The sequence below is a fragment of the Poecilia mexicana genome, unplaced genomic scaffold (genome assembly GCF_051168715.1).
Source record: "Poecilia mexicana isolate PSO_F unplaced genomic scaffold, ASM5116871v1 scaffold_20, whole genome shotgun sequence".
Taxonomy (NCBI): Eukaryota; Metazoa; Chordata; class Actinopteri; order Cyprinodontiformes; family Poeciliidae; genus Poecilia; species Poecilia mexicana.
The window spans coordinates 7,484,983-7,504,326 of record NW_028263389.1 but is presented as its reverse complement, the minus strand read 5'-3'; the positions used below and the strand labels follow the sequence as shown (position 1 = coordinate 7,504,326).

Here is a 19,344-nt window from a genome sequence, read left to right as displayed (position 1 = left end):
GACTTGTCCATACTTGCAATTCACTTAGTGCTATTTTTAAAGGTAGTGCTCCAGTTTTGTTGTCTTGCCATTCAACCATTAGGGGCGGGAACCTGAGAGAACCAGTTCAAGGGACGCTCTCCTTCTTCCAGATTCACAAAAAAATAAATCTGATTTACATGCCGTGACACATTCAGGAGAGAATGACTCCTTTTTGAAATGACATGGGAAGAAACATTGATAAGAGAATAAGGAAACAGCTTTTAGCCTCAATTTCACAGAAGCACCTACAGTAAGAAAAAAAAAAGAAGAAAAAAAACTGCATTTTACACCAGTCAATGCCAATTTATGCGTTTTTGTTTCATCAGTGCGTCTGTATGTCATGCAGAGGACGAGCTGTTATGTTTCGGTGAAACGTCCTTTATTCCCGCAAGATGAAATTCCTACACATCCGCCATCCGTTCCCGTTTCTTTTCCTGCGTAGTATTTTGCAACTGAAGCCGCAATTGTGAACAAAATTTAGAGGAGACAACAGATTCCCATCATCCCACCAGCTTCCTTCAGAGGATGCCACAACAGCACAAACGCGTCTAAAAATATTCCCCTTTCACGCACCACCAATGTCTTCATTATGTGAACGACGGACGTCAGGTTGTGTTTGGTGTCTGTATTTAATGACAGTTGACAGGGTAGCATCTTGCCTGTGTCTGAGGCAAACACTGCTTGTTTTGTTTGTTTTTTTTTGCCCACATTGTAATTCCGCTTTTACCAACGTGGAGAAAGTGAAAGTAGTTGTAAGCCACGCTTGTGGTGCACTGTCGAAGCCATTACAGAGCAGCAAGGACCACACATTTAAAACGCCTGCGTTCTCTTTCCCGGTGGGGTTATTTATCGCTAACTTGTATGAAAACACACTTAACTTTAGGTTTGTGCAGAAAAATGTTTTCCACAATACTAATTTCTGTTTTTATTTTTATATTCTGGGGAGTATATAAAATATAGTGGTAGTGGTGCTGGTTTCTTCCGAAAGCAGAGGAATTTCAAAGCATATATCTGGGTCCTTCATCTAATTCTTTATTAATGAAAAAAAGTAATATATAAAATAAATAATCAAATAAGTTCAGGCTTTTGTGTGATCCAAGTTAGACTAAGTTTACATTTAATGCATGTTTCAGTATGTAAATCAGATACAGGCTGGGGGGCGGGGAGGCTCTTTTGGATTGATTGGTGCATCTGTTGTTGGCAAAGCGCAAAGAATTGCCTTCTTTAGAAAATAACTAATATCCTTTATACGATGTTTGATTCGGTAAACGAAGGCTCAGTTTTAGGTGAACCAATTAAAATCTCGACAGGTCTGTGCTGTTGTGAAGCGTCTGCATCATCTCTGTGCGAGTTTGTTTCGGCCAACCTGTGAATATTTATTAGCCCAAAACCGTTGACGAAGCGTTTTGTGAATAAACCTCCACTTCTCCCACACGGACTGCATGTTACGCCGCTGCTGTTGTAAGCATGCTTGAAGGAACTTCAACTCCAAGTAATTTAACACTTCAGAAAGTGTGCACATCTCACAGAAGAGCATATTAAAAAAAAAAAAAAAAAAAAAGAGTAGCTTGTTTGAGAGTTGGCATTCTTGCACCGATTCGAGCAGGAAATAAAATGCAGTGCCTCATTTTGATGTAAGCCGAGCCTAATTATTTGGTAAAGGGGGGTGTGGGAGCAACACAATTGATTCTGTTTTTCGTCTTAAGGCGGTGTGTGATTTTTCCCAAGATGAGCACTACAAAGTGAATTCCAACTGTGCTCTGGGAGACAGTAGCGAGACACGGGGATGTCCACAGGCACAGGCCCGCAGCCACGTTCTGCAGTGCTAACCAAGGCTGCACTGTAAACAAGCATTTTCTTGCAGTATTATAACTATCGTTGGTCAGATGATAGAGGTCCTCAAACATCCTCTTGTATTGGACGTGGTCAAGATTTACAGTAATTGGGTTTTCATATTTAAATTAACAGTAAAAATTCAACATTTCTGAATTAAGAGCAAAGTTAATTCCCTGCCCCTTTCAGTTTTTGGTGATTTTTTTTCTCCTTTTTTTAAATATCTTTTTACATAATTGCTGTTTAAAGTTTCCTTTCCTTGTCTTCTCTGTCCTTTCCTGATCTACTGTCTCCGTTTCTCTCCTCCTCTTGCTTCACAGTGCTCCATCTGTGCCCTCTGTATGAAAGGGAATAGTTGAGCAGGCCTGACAAAGGGCGGCACAGAGGTGCTGAGGAAAGCTGAACATCGCTGGAAGGGATTCCTATGTGTGTGTGTGTGTGTGTGTGTGTTGTGCGTGAGGGAGAGATAGAGAGACTGCACCATTGTGTACATGCTTGAATGTATGTCAATTTGAATACCAGACTTCCCTACCTTTAATGATAGCTACAAAAAAAAAAACGACTTTGAATATTCAATGAATGGCAAAAACAATGAAGTGTGTTATTCACAAATTCACATTAGTAGATCCAACTGATACCTCAGTGCAATGTATACAGAGAATACAGCTCAATTGTCCTTTGTTCATCTGTTGCCATCGAATGCCAACATTAGGAACGTATAAATAAAGGGACTTTTTATGAATCCTGTTTTTGCTTTCTAACGTAACAGTTTTCAGTTTTCCAGTTTTCTCTTGTAACAAAAATAATTGATGCTGAAATTGTTTTTTTTTTTTTTTTTTTTTAGAATATCTTCTTATGCCAATTCTTAAGTATGAATCGGATCTGTCTTGCTGAAGGTGTGTTTTTCTTTCAAAGGCCTTGGGAGCCTATTTCAGAGCATCTCCAATAAAAAAAGTAATGCATTTCTTCCAAAACATGTGGAAGGAATGGTTAACCCGACACAAAAATACTCAACTTCCGTGTTCTTCTTGGCACACCGTTTTAAATCTTGTAGAAAACATTGTGGGGTGAGCTTAGAAAAGGAAGACTAAGAGTTCCCAGGAGTTTAGATGATACAGAAACACTGTGCACAGAGGATTGATCAAAGCTCTCCTTCTGCATGCTCAGACCTTCTAACATCACCTTAGAGGAAAAGACAAAATTCTGCCTCCAATAGCAGTGGTTCAAATAATTGAGATTTTGTTAAAAATAAATATTCATAATTATGAGATCTTCTTTCCCCCCCTCACTGAATAAATGTACTTGGATTTCATATGCATGTATTGTTTTTAAGGCCTTTTATGCACATTTTACAGGTATATAACAGTTGTAATACATGGTTAAAGCAACATATTCCCACATATTAATAAATTATAATTGTGTTTTTTTTCTTCTTCTACATCAGATCATCACCGACCACACCGAGCTCCTGTCCCCCACGACTGTCGGATCGAGCCCGACTCGCCCTGCGCTTGCTGCCGTCCGAACTGGGCCTCCTGCCGTTGTCGTGGCAACAGCAACAACCGCGCAGACGCTGGCATGACTCCGTTCGGCAGCTCGGCCTCATTATTCTGCTGCTGGCTTTGATGTGGTTTGTGAGGCTTTACCTGCATTACTGCAGCCAGTGGCTCTACCTTCAGGCCATTGCTGTTCCTGTCAACAAGTGAGTTTGCCTCCTTTGATATGATCCCGCACACACACGTTGCTCACACAGCACACACACACACACGCGCACACACACGCGGCGGGCAGACACACAAGGAAACGCGTAGCCTCCCCAACATGGAGTGTGCCCCTGAAAATAAATGAGCAAAAAGGGGAAGACGATACAGGATGTACAGTAGATTACTGTAGAATACTGTAGCCTAATGGCCAATCACAAATTTGCACACCTTCACACACACACACAGTATGAAAGCTCAGGAAAAAAAAAATGCTTGCAAAAGATGGATAACAAAATGAGAAGAGACAGAAAAATGTACCATAATCGAGTCTGTGTTTGTGAATGTACATATGTTGGCAAACCTGCACGCTGGATACACCCAAATCATCTGTTTGGAATCCCCCCTATTAACGTTTTAACAAGACTCTCTCAATATTAACATCCATTGCTGTGGGAGTTAGCTCACTGCACAGCTTCGAGTCCCAGAAGACTTTATTTAGAAGGAATTTATTGTTATTATTTGGTGTACAGCATTGATAATAAACAGCAATAAGACACCACAGAACTGTTAAATCACACTGCACCAACACATGGCCCTGATTTAGTTTATCACAATAAAAGAACGCTGCCCGCAAACAAGCATACAAGAGGGTTTTTATTACAATAACATGTTGGGGAAGGCATCATGTGTTAAATCATGGAAACTGACTGGAGAAGCAAAGAGAGGGTAAAAAAAAAAAAAAAAAAAAAAACATGGCTGAGTGAGAAAAGAATAGACTGAGGGGGCAGATAGGAGGACTAGAAAAAAAAAAAGAAAAAGTGAAAACAGAGGGGGTCAACACTGGATGACAACTTCCACATGTCCAAATCAGCCACTCTACCTCCGAGCATGTTTCACTCCATGCAGTGGCCGGAGCTGGTAGTGGCCGCTGAGAGGGAGAGACGCCGAGTGACAGTCGGCGTGGGCAGCGTGGTGACAGGAAACCCTCCCTTCGCCGACGTGTCTCTGGTGCCGTCGGAATCTCTTTTCTGTTTTCTCTTTCTGCCGCGATGCGCTCGCGCGAATCGGTGCGCAGCTCAGTGCCGTGGCGTGGTGCGTTCAACCTCGTTGTTCAAAACGGAATTTCAGGTGAGGGAATCGAAACCTGCGTGTCCTGCTTTCCGCATCTCTGCAGGTTGACAGGAAACACAAACAGCAACTTTCTTCTGCCCTGTGGTTAAGTGTATTTCATAACAGGATGCAATATTTTATGCTCTTAATAACTGGTATTAAATCTTATAACTACGTGACACTGATCCTTAGCTTGCCAAAACTCACCACAGACTCCCACACACTCACACAGGCGCAGTTGGGTAGTAATGACTACCTCATAATGCCAGAGTTACAGCTTCAGTGTGATAGCAGTCTGCAATGTTGCAAAATTCAAACTTTGCTCAAGGTTACTTCATTATGACAACCCCTTATTTTAATGTATTTTTTTGTTCTAAACAGTTGGATTTTCAGAGTTTTGAGAGCAACAGGAATGTCCCTAAAAGTTGGAAACTGGACTGAGAATATCAGAGGTTGCCAAGCAACCCTGAATTCATGATCTAGTTTATCTGCAAGCTGCTGTCAATGACCTTTGCACTTTGGCTGTGCTCTGGCCTGTTTTGGAACCAAAGGCTTTCGTCCACTGCCGCCATAAACCTGCAAAACCACAAGAATGCATCTAAAGGCCAGGTGAAATTGGACCTTTTGGGGAGCCACAATAATGTGCTTTTTGTAGGTGAAGGACTGTAAGATATAGATTATGTGATCAGCATAATAACTACTAACAGACACAGTGTAAATCTTTCTGATTTAGAGTTGTAAAGGGTGACGCCTACCTCTAAAACCTGACATTTCCTTGTTCTCGGTGGGCGGGGCTAACTTGAGATCAGAACCTGATCCGTTCCAACCCTACAGGCACAGTGGGTCTTTACGTCGCCTTTGTAGCCTGGGAAATGCCTTACAACATCTTCGTTTACTATTTGTAATTTTCTGGGATAAATTATTCCTCGGATCTATTCTGAAACTTCCAAGGCAAATAAAACACGCCGTGCATTTAAGCGTTAAAGGATATAAGAAGGCCATTTAAGACTGAAGTCAACCTGTAGCACAAGCAGCGACATTTCACTTCATATACTTTTTATTAGAAAGACAGAATCCCTTTCAGAGGTCTAAAAATAAATCTAAATTTATCTTACGGAGATCAATTTAAGAAACAAGTGCAGGTGTTTTCTGAAAATGTAAGCATGAGAAAAAAGAAAGATTTGAATCAGTAACTCCCCCCCCTAGCTATGAACCAAAGTTTTTAAAAGGATACTTATATATATTAAAAAAAGAAGAATTATAACACTTCATAATAGAAATACATGCACACCTGTGTAAATATAAATTAGCTAACATTTCCTACATGCATCTCTGTCCACATTACATTTGTAATTCAAAATGCAATTTCCTAAGATAGATATTGTCCATTTAAATAATGGCAATAGTCTCGTTCCACTTTCACAGTAAGATTCAAATTAATCTCAAAATTGCATTGCTTTTTTTTTTTACCCCCCCCCCCCAACCCTCCTTCACCCCTTCCTCGTCATCCTGTTAACTATGCATAGGCCTCCTTATTAAATTTTAAGATTTGACTCTGCATAAAGATTTGCCTGAAAAAAGAAAAAAAAACCAATGGAGCTCTTCTTCAGATTAATGGACAGAATCTGAGATGCTTGACTCTTGAAGCAAATCGGATGGAAATTAATGAGGAAAACTGGACCTGTCCCCGGCCACCACTGCTTTACCTCCTCCTGGCTGATGGGAAGATTAAGAAGCTCATGAGGCTTGCTGTAAATGGGGAGTCCAACTTTTCAAACGGGAACTTCTTTAAAAAGCTCCATCTTTTTTTTTTGTCAGCAAATACATCAGGTGACTTTGACATACATCTGAGCAATTCGAATATAATCTGATCGGAAGGAAATTGATTAACGTCCAAGACAATCAGTGGCCAGCGAGGCTAGCAGCTAATAATAATTATTGTCGTCAAACTAATTAAGAACAATGGAATCAACTGCAAAACAATGTAACGCAGAGTGTGAGTTGCCAGAACCAGCTGGCCCTCAGCTGCAAAGTGTCACAAACACTGTTATGGTACATGCATATTGACACTTTCCTCTTCTCTTCAGATTTCACTTCCATGCACACACAGTGGATCTCGTCTACCAGAGCTCTTTGCTCCACACCCGAGAGGAGCTGGCAATGGTGGTGGTGGGTCCCCTGACCTTGAACGCTGTAACGTTCCTGCTGGTTCTGATCAGATGGGGCTGTCAGCTGATATTTGGCTCACTCCCTTCGTTCACGTCAAATTTTATCATGGCTCAGGGAGTGTGGACAGTCCTCGACCCCCTGGCAGTCTTTGCTGTGGACGCCGTCCTCGGGGTAAGTCACTTAAAAATAACTTGGACACTTGTGCACTTTAAATAGGAGTTGACTTTATCCTGGCAAAGTGACTTTAAATGATATTTTAAAAAAATGAGGTAGGGGAAGGAATCTGTGCAAGGTTAGATGGGTGTCTTTCTTTTATTTTTTTATTTTTTTTTGGAAAACTTGGGAGGCTGGAATACCTCATTTGAGATTTGACAATATGTAGTGTCTTAAATCACATCCTAAATACTGTTTTGCACTGAGAAAATAAATCCAAGATGTCTGATTTCACAATCTATTCTACAAATCTGTGAAACTCCATTGCATTCTGCGATCTGTACTCTGAACAAGGGCTCATTTGTCTCGTAAATGTCCAGTCTGATCGTCTGGAATCCTTGATTTAGTTTGCCGTTTTCTTCAAAATGTCCTCTCTCAAGCGTCTGGCCTACAGTCCCGACACACCAGTAGGAGATGCAGCCAAGCTTTACTGGCACTTCTATCGAGCCGATGGGTCCGGTGCAGCGGGAGTGATCATCACTCTGTTCCTCTACGCGGTCCACTTCCTTCTCTCCATCACTATTCTCACTATTTACCTGCTCAGGTGAGACATGCTAAAAAAACAAAACATTATCATTACACATCATAATGTTATCATTTGACCTTTTTTTTAAAATTCCGTCTCTTGGACGAGTTTCAGTGAAATCTGAATTATGTTCTATAACCCAAGAAATGACCAAATGATGGATTAAAACTAACCAATAAAATAAATCTAACATTTCATATAAACAATAAACCCATTCATTTTTTTTTTGTGGTTATATATTGTGTAGATTCGAAATGCAGACTTTTTTTTCTTAAAGTAGAATGAACATGACTAAAATCTAAAAAAAAAAAAAAAAAAAAAAAAATTCCGGCAACATGTCTTGATTCAATAAGTAGTTTTAGGTTTGCTTTGGTCTCTGATGAAATACCGAAACGGTGTTTTAAGAATCAGTTGTTGTTCACTGATTACTTATTTAATGCTGCTCTCCTAAAAACAGAAGCAATAGCCAGTTTTGCATTTAAACTAATGAATTAACAGCAGGTAAAAAAAAAAAAAAAGCATTTCAAAACATCCCTTGGTGTTCATCTGAGGACTTTTCTTCTCACATTCCTAACACTGTTAGGAATTTAACATGAAAGGAAATCCTTTTACTTTTCCAAGTAAATCGTTTGGCGATGTGTGGCTTGGGCGCCGTCTATTTTCTGGAGGCAGGAGGCTCATCAGCTAAATGGACAACATTAAAACAGCAGCAGAGAATAATGACTTATGCCTCTCAAACGGGTTTGTTGTGAATGTAGCCCACGAGGTTGAAACAAGGCTGATAATTTTATGGGATACAGTTTCGCTATTGGCTGCAACGAAGAGGCTCTGACACAGCCTTTGACCTATTTTTGAAAAAAAAAAAAGACCCTTAGGCTGTACATACAGATAGAACAGACTGTTATCCTCTGTTAATTACATTTAGGTTGTGTTTAGCCACGTTTTGATAAAAAAATAAATAAATAAAATACGTCCTTCATCTATGTTTTCTGTGAAACTCCATGAACGCTGATGAGACGGACCAGATTCACGTGTTAATGTTTGATGGAAAAGGAAATATCAGTCGCTAAGTCTTCAAATTCCACGTGAAGTAGACCTCACTCTTGACTTTAAGAGTTTATTACAGTTCACTTGAACGCAATGTAGTAAGGCAGCTGCACCCAGCAGGAAAGATATTGTTATTTAGTGTTTTGGAATTTTGGAAACTTTGAAGCATCCAGAGTGATCTTTAATGCCAGATGGTGAGAGGAAGGTGATGGCACCAGAGCAGAAACACAAGTTGGTTCTGAAAAAGAAAAAAGTGCATCCTGTGACCTTGTACGACCTTCATTATCAGTTTGATCTCTGGCGATTCTGGTGCAGGAAACTGATGGATCAAAGGTGGCTCAGGTGGAGTTCATTCCACCTGTTTTTCCTTATGGTTAGGTCAGACATTCAGAACCACAAAATATCCACAAAGTCCTGAATTTAAATGTGAAATCGTAAGGAAAACTGATAGAATGTTTGATAAACTTAGAGCGGTAACCCTTTATTCGACGGGGTGTGTATAAGACTGCCATGGCACTGTCATAAATGTGTTATGAACATGAAGGAGTCTTCATGAATGTTTATGACTGTTGTCATGAAGTGTCATTTGGTAAATAATGACACTTTTAATGCAAAGTTGTACTAAAATTTCCATTAAAAGTGCATTAAAAGTGTTAACTTTGCACTAAAAGTGTCATCATTTACCGAATGACACTTCATGACAACAGTCTTAAACATTCACAAAGACTCCTTCATGTTCATAACAAGTGCTATGTCATGTTGTACAGATCTTCAGATTCACAAATGTGATCTAAAATATATTCCCCAATGTAACATACACATGTCCTACGGTGACCTTTGCACCTGAACCTCGTCACCCAGGTCCGACCCGCACGTTTAAGAACACTGCAGCGAAGTTCAGGGCTCCTCCGCCGCAGCGAAATTAATCTGTTTCGAGGAGCACGGAAGAAAAGACTGTGAGTTCCTTCAAGAAAGCGACCGCATAAATGAATGAGAAGCAAAATTCAAGTGTAGGATGAAAATGATTGTATGCTATTCCTGTGTCTGAGGTCAAGCTTCTACAAACATTCCTCTCCCAAGAGCGATGGGGAATAATGCTGAGTTCAAAGCTCTGTAGCAGCTCCTTGTGTAAAGCCTTGTCTCCTTGATGTTGTTTTTATTTGAGAGCTGATTACCCTTTGACAGACTAGAATCTCTGTGGAAGGGCACAAGGTCTCCCAGTTTTGATGGTTGGCCAAAGCATTTGTTTACAGACATGGTGTTTCTTTTTTAGAGGTTGGCTGCATGCAACCCGTGTGTGTGTGTGTGTGTGTGTGTGTGTGTGTGTGCGTGTGTGTGCGTGTGTGTGTGTGTGGCGAAACAAAAATAACACTTTGGTTGTGTGCATTCATCTGGAGGTATCAATCAATATGCCTTCTGCTCTGCAGAACATTTTCTTGTGACTCAAGCCAGCCTCTCCAGACGCATGTACAATCGTTGCAACTGGGATCTTTAAAGCTCGGCATTAACACCGAAGAACATCCCAGGATCTGACTCCCACACGTTGAAAAAGATGTAAAACCACGCAGACACCCAGCCAAGCATGGACGCAGCTACAGTCGGCTTGTGTTAACAAAGCACTTCTTACTCAGAGGCCAATTTGTTTGATTCCTTTTGCTGCTTCTCTTGATGTATTAGACTTTAAAGAGCATCACCCATATGTGCTCTGCAATCAATAAAGATTTCAAGTGTTTTTGGATGTTTTTTTTTCTTTTCTTTTTTTTTGTGAGAAACCCGGTCAGTCAGTCTGTTTTGGCAAAGTTGCCTTTTCTTCTTCGACTAGCATTCCTGTAGCACATGAGCTTTTGGAGGCCAAGTTCAGCAAATTTGGAATGACGTTACCTCGGTTTTCACTTCTTTCTCGACACACCTTCCAGATTCCACAACGGCGGTCGCATGTTGGATGTCTACCAGCGACTCACTGCCAAAGAGGGCATGTATTTCCTGCCCGAAGACCTCGAGCTGTCAAACCAGGAACTCAGCTTCATTGTCAAAAAGGCAGAGCAGTGGAGAGGCTTCAATGGAGAGAGACGAAAGGTGAGCTCATCACCAAGCGAGCCCTCTGCATTTTTTTATTTTTTATTTTCAAAATAAAATCCTTGGAGACAACCTGGACAAAATACTGTTTTCTTAAAGTCAGAATGATCTGTAAGGTCATTAATACTGGGATGATTGGTTAGCTTGTGCAAAACGAGAAATCGTAAGCGCAGTAGGATAGAAAGTCTGTGATCCAAATGTCAATCTGAAGGCAGCTTACAGCTACTCTTACCGCAGCTGTAACCGTTGCGGTAGTTCAATATTCACTAGTAACTTTATAGGAGAAATTCCACATACCAGGACGTATAGCGTGGACTGGTTTCATGTCATTTCTTTAGTTACATGTGAGAATCCTGAGATCCATCTCAGAGGTCTTTAGTTTCACTCTAATTAGTACAAGATAATTACCAAAACAGAAACCCGACTAGCGCGCTGCCTGATTAGTCTATAAAAGCCCATTTTGGAAGATATTCCATTAAAGAAAGACCGCTCAATCAAAAACACAACGTGAACTCTGTGGATGCGTTTACACCGGGCATGTCTTCGTGTCAGGCAGGGCAACTTCCCAGGATGTATATTCACTTGAAATTATGGCTGTCAGATGTTTGACAGCCTGATAAAGGTCAGCTGTAATGTCATGGGGTGGGGGGTTTAGTGGTGCCGAGCCTACAGATGATGTCAAATCTTTGCAAAACTGAAAACGTGACTTAGAGAGATAAGGGAAATGGAATGAAGTGATCAAACTGTAGACACCTTTTAGTGTAATCTGTGGTATTTATATGGTGTTTAGAGGCTAAGGCTGAGCATGCTCATGGTATTCATGAAATTTGAACGTAACGGTGCTGTTTTTGACCGAAGGGACCAGCACTGAGTCCGTTGGACATTTGACAACCTATTAACCCAACCCAAGAGTAAACACAGGCTAGAATCTATGAGGCTCTAGGACAAAGCCTCAGTATTTCAAGGTGATGTTAGTAGTGCTGTTTTTGTAGCGATCACCGGTTGAGAACATGCATGCCTGTCTATGCTTTGAACTGTACTCTGAGGTGTGTTATGTGCACACACCCCATGCAAAGATGCTTCAGAGTCTGTCTGGATTCCACAAGCAGAAGGTTAAAATAAATGTATTTTATTTTTTTTTATTAACGTAAAATAAGATATTCTTAATTTGAACTTTAAAGTCAGGAATACGGTCTTTGTTACTCGAGAGCTGTGAACGTGAATTTCTGTAGTTTAGAACTGAACTTTAAGCTAGTTCAGTAAAAGTGCAAAACACTCTCGTCATAAGGGAGAAATCCAATTGAAGATCTTGTTGGTTTTTTTTTTTTTTGGTTTTTTTTTTACAATTTTTATGTACGTTTGATATTTATATACATTTAAAATTCAGTTTTAGTTGACTAATTGAATGCTTCAAATGTACGGAAAAATCTGTGTGGAACAGAGATGTTTTTTGAAAGCCAACTAAACTTATAATGTGTCAGACCTGGATTTATTTTTGTGTGTTAAAGCCTCTTATTAAGCAAACATCCCATTTAGCATCAGGAGAACGCTTGTTGTGGTACACTTCATTATCCTTCCATTTACTGTATTCTTCCCTCCAAAGCAACAATTCCACCATTTGTCATATTGCACCTAATTTGCTGCTATTACTCTGATAAAATGCTAACACATTCTGTGCCATGATGAAAATTTAGGTTTATTACAGCTTAACATTTTCATATTATATAACTAGACAATATTTCATCAAAATAAGATGGGCCTTGCCATTATTTTATAATTATTGTCACAATTTCTTCTGCGCAAAAGGGTCACTTTCCTAACTCAGCAAAGACATATCCCTATTAAACTAATTTGCCTACATGCAAATTTCTGTCATTTTTCCCTCATTAACTATTTATCATAGAGAGGGGGGAAAAAAATATATTCATGAAGGCAAGGAAAGGAGAAGCCCGACAGAGCCGAAACTAATATTTTGCAACTCTAATGATTTTTTGCATTCTTAATTAGATAGAATAAGGTTGATATGATTAGGTCAGGATGTAGTGTTTTTCATTAAAAATACATTTCAGAAACTGTATTCCAAGTGTGCCCTTGCAATTAAATAATGAATCTGGTGCATTCCTTATTACGGACCCAATTAATATCAGAGGCAAGGGCGTAATTTTAATAACAGTGGGCTACAAGGCCTTCATTAGCTCACTGAGAGAAAGGAGGGATGAGGAGGAGGAAAACAAGGTACTCTCAGGAACAGCTGCAGTCTGCAGCAGTGTATTTTATTTATTTTATTTTTTTTTTCCCCAAGTCATTAACAATGCATTCCCAAAAGTGTAGCATATGACATTTTTCACATCTACCATCTTGGGCAAACAAGCTCAAATATTGTCTCTGTTTTGGCTAATTTGATGACTGTTGTTAACTCTGAACAACTAAAAAGATTGATCAATTTGAAATTCAAACTATTTTAAGGCTTGTCTGTTGAGCGTAAAAATGATTCAAGCTTAATACTTCGATATCACCATTTAGAAATAGATTATGAGACATGAGCATATTTATTCCAAATTAACTAGTAAAGTGTCATTTAATCGATTATATTATAAATGAGTATAAAGACAAAATGCTGTGAGCTTGCTGCGAATATCATCCAGGGATGATATTTCATGATAGGTGCATCACTGGTTTAGAGGGCATGACTGAAAAGGCTCTATTTCACATTAGAAAAATCAAGATATTCACTTTGAGAAACCAAGGATTTCCAAGGTCAACCAAGTTTTTTGGCTCTGAAGTTTGATAACATTTGACCTTTAAAACTGTGACAAAAACAGAATGAAATGCAAAACGCCACAATAAAAAAAACTACGTCTCGGGAGAATTGTCACAAAATGCCAAACATTTTGTGACAATTTTTATACCTTCATATAATTCATTAAGTCAAGATAAAATGTATTTGCAGCGTGCACAGCCACATGTTTTTCATCACGGCGCTAGTCTTACTTTTAACACTTTATTGCTTCTTTTTCTATTGCTGGCACATAATTAAACTCTGCCAAACAACATAAGAAGCAATTAGAATCAGATAAAACCTCACTTCCTGAATGTGCTGTGTTAAAACAAAGAACTCAGCAAAATCTCAGTATTTCTATATTTCCCTCCAGCTCTGGAATAATAAAAGGGGGGAGGAAAAAAAATGCATCCAGTTACCAACCTTAAAATGTCTTGTTATTATCAAACTTGTTATTTTCATAAAGCAACTCTGAAATTTTAATTCTTGTATACTACAAATCATCTCAATGAGATACTTTCCCACACTTTTGGGTTGTGGGAAAAGCTTCCTTTAAATATGTACATATATCTGACAGGTAGAAATAAAATCAAAAACTCTCATTGATGCATCAAAGTTCATAAACTCATAATTTACCTACTTGTGTGCTTTTTCAATTGGACTTAGATTAAAAGGTCAAATCGTGGATTTACAGCTGAACGTGAGATTCCGTCAAACTCATAACATTGCCCAAGTTAAATTCTGAAGAAAATACTTTTTCCAGAAATTTTAAAATGTCTTTTGTTATGTTGCAATAAGCAGAAACGATTAAGTTCAGTGTTTATCACTGCTTTAACACTTAAACTTTAAGACGAATAGATTGATGTGTGAAGGAAATTTGAAAAATCTGCAAAACCTATGACAATTTTTTTTTTTTTTTTACCCTTCTGTACTACCCTGGCTCTGTGGATGTAAGTGGCTCAGTTCAGCTTGGTAATGAGCCCCATTAATTATGTAAAGGCAGTGATGCAGATGGACCTAATTAATTGTCTCCTGTCACCCCGTTGATTACTGTACCTGCAAGGGAGGTGTTAATTTCTGTAATACTTGGGCAGGTATGCAAACTGTTTTGTTGGAGACACCGCTTTGACAATGACGGAGTGCAGCCCCATCAGCTTACCTGCTGCAGCTATCTTTGGCTATTAATTCAAAGTTTCCTTTCGGTGGTGGTGATATTTTTATAATTGAAGGAGAAAGGCAGAGAGGGCGGCTGCATGGGAGGCCCTGGAGATGTTTTCTCAACTTGATTGCATCAACATTTTGAGTGCGTTTGCGCCGTTTGTCACTCTGTGTCTGGGTAATGGGGCACCAGCGGGCAAGTTTGGGAACACCCAAGGTGCTTTGCAACTGCAGCGTGGTTGGAGGCGCGTAAACCTGTTGAGAGTCAAACAACACATGTTGGAGTAGCAGTGATGAATTTACAGCTGCCCCCCCTAACCCCCACCCCCCGGCTGCACTTTTTGGCAGCCCTGGTAAAAATGTGCCAAAAAACTTAAGCTAAGGTATGTCAAATGTAGCAATTGAATTAAGGATTATATATATATATATATATATATATATATATATATATATATATATATATATTTATTTATTTTTTCTGTGAGCTTAAATCTACTTTCACATATTTCATATGTATTTATCAGAGCTACGAGAGGAGTTGCCATTCACAAAATGGTTAATCTAGGCAGAAACTAAGCATGTGGAAGTATAAAAAAAGAAAAAAAAATTCCATCTCAATTAAGAAAATGCTGTTTTGACCAATTTTAATATTAGCAAAATGTCTACACAGCTACATGAGCCAAGAACCCCTACATTGAGATTTTCATTACAATGGCTATACTCAAATATTCGTTTATAAGTCTTTCCCTGTGGATAATAGTCCTCGGCGCACCTGAATACAGACCACCTGAGATGCTTAGTTGAAACTTAAGTAACGGATGAAGAAGCACTGAGGAAGAAGGCAGGCGGACGAATTAGTGGGCTGTGAAAGGATACACAGGAACCGCTGTCATGTAACAAAAGAACCCCCAGCTCCTGAGCAGGAACCCATAACAGCAACACAGGAAAACGGTCAGAGAAAGAGCCAAGTGGTTCGTTTGCGCCGTGACTGTTTTCTAAGTCCAGAGGCGGCTAGCTTTGTGGTCAGTGTGCATGTAAGCGTGTGTCAGTAAGAGACGGCTTGTGAGTAATTATTGGGTTGAACATTGGCTCCCCAACCCTGGTAACCCCTTCCATAGAGCAATGTGGGCAGTGTGTGAGCATTTAAATGTATGAGTGTTTTTTTTTTTTTTTTGTTGTTTTTTTTTTTGCATTGTTTTGCTTGGCTGCATGCGTGTTGATGCAAACCTGCTCATGCACTCAGTTTGTGGATTCACCCAGTGCGTCTGTAGTCAAAATGCATATCCGTATGTGCAATTATCTACATGCATACCTCTCTTCTGTCCTGCATGTGAATGTCACATTTGGGTTGGTCTTCAATTACATTACAGTGGAGATTTGCGTGCGTGCGTGCGTGCGTGCGTGCGTGCGTGCGTGCGTGCGGGTGGGTGGTGGACACTGCTGAGGGCCCAAAATGCCTGGGGGAATTGGAGGCAGCGACAGGAGCGACACAGCAGCAAGCACAGCAACCACACTCGGAGCATTAGGGAGCTCAATATGAGATATGACTGCAAAGACTACATGCCAGTGTTCCTGAAAAGGTCATAGACTTTCCTAGGCACTAATGTGTGAAAGGGGTGCACAGTGGTTTAAAAAAAGAAAAGAAACGAGGGGTTGGGGGAAACAGATCAAGTTCAAACGCATTTGCCTCTGTTGAAAGTTTTTATTGATAAAAAAAATATGTTTGTGTGAGATTTTTATAGATTATGTCAGTCTGCACTGAGAGCCCAGCTGACATTGCTCAAAAAAGTGGCAGAATGAAAAGAATTACAGTTAATCCTCAAAATTATTCATACCTCTGGTTCATTCGGATTAAAAATGTAATTGTTTTCATTCAAACTTGATTTTTCTTTCTACAAGGAAATTAGGTTTTTTATAAAAAAAACAAAATAAAAGAACTATTTTGTACCTTGATTCATTTATGCAGTCAATATACTGTTTACTTGTAATTTTTGTTGGAACAATGAGTAGTGGAAAATTTCTTTGTCATCAGTTCAGCATTGTGATTTTTGGTTTAAGCCTTAGCCTATTTGTACTTTGTTCCCAATTTGGGAGCATTGTCTCTGTGGTTTAAAAAAGATTTTAAAAAGAGTCAGTCTAAACAAGGAAACATCCTGTTCGGCAGTCCGTAATGTATTCAATCTCCGAGTCAAACAAACGGATTCAGCATTATGTTTGACCATTTCGAGCACTTGTAGATCCATTAGTGCTGAGGAGCTTTCTCCTATAATTTCTTTATTAAGGGAAGCTTTTGCCCGTCAGCCATCAAAACGCAAGCAGCTGGTCGAGGTAAATTGACACCAGGTTTGCACCACTTTCAGGCACTTTTCCCTTTCTCACTCCTCTTTCTCCTCTTCCCATACAAGCTAAGTGCGGAAGAATTCGTACTTGTTTTCTTGCCAGCCCACAATGTGACATAATATGACACAGATGGCTACAAATTGAACTGTCGAAGGGGAAAAAAAATAAAAAATTAGGAAAGAAACAACACAGCGAAATAAGTCAACAAACCCTGTAACACGTCCAGAGTTTTAACAGCTAAATCACCTGGGTCAGATCAGTGCAGCTCGCATAGAATGCTGTTAAGCCAAACATTTGGATGGATTATTGAGGGAAGCAAATTGATTTTATCACCTAAGAAATCTTCCAGAGGATGCAGCCCACTTGCTTAGATAAATACTTTGTGTACACACGTATTCCCCAACATACAAGAAGTTGTACAAACAGCCTCTGGCTCTAAAGAGGCTTTATTTTGATTTGACAGATCTGATGCTTTGTGACTGTCTGTCGTTAGTCAGTTCTTTTCTACTCATTCCCTTCCTTTTCTTTAAAGAGCTTGACCTTGGCCGCTTCCTGTGGGCCCCGCGGGGCCGAAGAAGTCCTGGCGATCATGACAGGTGTCGCGCCTTAACAGCCCCTCGTGACGTCTCAAGGACGGGATGGATATTTGGAGATTTCTTATTTTTCTATAAGGGGTTTTTACTTAGAACCTTAAAGAGTGGGGAGGAGTGGCCTGGGGTGTGTGGGTGTGTGCACGCACATGCACAAGTAATGCATGAGAGAGAGAGAGAGAGAGAGAGAGAGAGCATGCGAATGAAGGCATACTCCCTGACTCCCAGCCCTCATTCAGGTTATTGGCTTGGATACTTATCACCCCAAGCCTCCGAGGCTTGATTAGGTTGAAGCTACTCCAAACTCAAATTCTGGATATCAAAGGCAACCCTCAACTTTGGCATCTGTCTGCAGCATCTTAATATGAATCCCGGCCCTTTAAAATGTAAAGAATTAAACATGGCAACCTGAGATATGTGCGCGGCGTAGTTTGAGTGAGGGGAAACATGTTTTTGCGCCACAATAGGATTACCTGAAGGAGGCATGCCACTAATGTTGAATTAGTTCAGTGGAAAGCACCGGGGATGTGATCGGCTTGGCTCTGGCAATACTAAGTATTACAACCCAAATTCACAGTGGCTTAATGCATGAGTGCACACGCATCTTGTGAACTTGTGTGAATTTGGCTTGGGCACGCTGTGGCAGATCTGAACTTACAGATTTGCATATGGATTGCACTCAAAATTTAAATTAGCCCTATGAATGTTTATCACTTGAAGAAACTTGACAACATAATACCTTACTGTCAGTCATTTATGCTCTAAGTGAGGGCTTAGATGAGGACTTACCCTCTTGTTTCATCAAAGTTGCCAGTAAACTTCAGCGTGCCCCAAAACAAACCTGGAGAAGCGATCACCTTAGGGCCTGGTGTGAGTCAGAAATGGCATAGAAGGAAAAGCTGAGCTGCTATCTGAGTTGTTTACTGTAGGTTGGGAGTTAGCTTTTTTTTTTTTTTTTTTTTGCAAAGGAGATTAGTAACAGCAATTTATGCATATCTTATTTTCTGGATTATCTTAGGCACTGGGAGATGCTATCTCAATGCATAATCTCTTTAAAGTCGTCTAAAGTCGTCTGGTCTATTCTGACTGTAAATACAGTTATTTTTTGCTTGTTTATTTTTTCTCAGAGTCCAGTTTGCTGTGTACTTGTTTTGGGTAGAGTTTTCTTTTTTTTTTTTTTTTTTTTATGGCATCTTAATTGTGATTATTCAGGTCAAAACATTTGAGGAGCAATGGTCACTGCTTTGGAGGCAGAGTAACGAGTGGAGGGTGGTTGGAAAAACTGCCGTAGCATACAAGCTGTTTGTCAATGTTTGCATATGTGTGTGCACTGGACAGTACATATATATATATATATATATATATATATATATGCGTGTGTGTCTCCATGCAAATATGAATGGGTGGCCTGTCTTGTCCAATGGTGCGTTTCACCAGACACAGACCTTTGCTTCAGCCAAATCAGGCCCAACACAGACCGTGTGCATCCATGCCATTTTCAAGCTGCTCCAATTATATTTGCCGACTGGCCACATATTGGCCAATTTTACAATAATAGCGTATCTATTTCTGTTCTAATGGCTGACATTGCTTGGCCTATCCATGCATATATGTCATTGGTCCTTTATGCTTTGTGGTCTTGGCCTGTTCCCAGCCATGTGCAATGTGCTGTGGCCTGTCTTGGCTTTGCATTTGTATGTGATGCATGAACCCCATGTATAACCAAGTAAGAATGGGCAGCGGAGCTTTACTTCACCTTACACGTTTGCGTGGTGACTT

The 19,344-nt window shown here is 39.9% G+C and overlaps 1 protein-coding gene across 1 annotated transcript in view; it reads left to right on the top strand.

Annotated features, from left to right (window-relative positions):
* ofcc1 (orofacial cleft 1 candidate 1) overlaps positions 1 to 19,344 on the top strand; it is a 76,978-nt gene that overhangs the window by 41,889 nt on the left and 15,745 nt on the right. The window contains exons 16-19 of the mRNA XM_088001633.1: positions 3,299 to 3,556; positions 6,755 to 7,007; positions 7,430 to 7,593; positions 10,539 to 10,698. Coding sequence (XP_087857759.1) covers positions 3,299 to 3,556; positions 6,755 to 7,007; positions 7,430 to 7,593; positions 10,539 to 10,698 — 835 coding nt within the window. The remainder of the gene's footprint in view (positions 1 to 3,298; positions 3,557 to 6,754; positions 7,008 to 7,429; positions 7,594 to 10,538; positions 10,699 to 19,344) is intronic.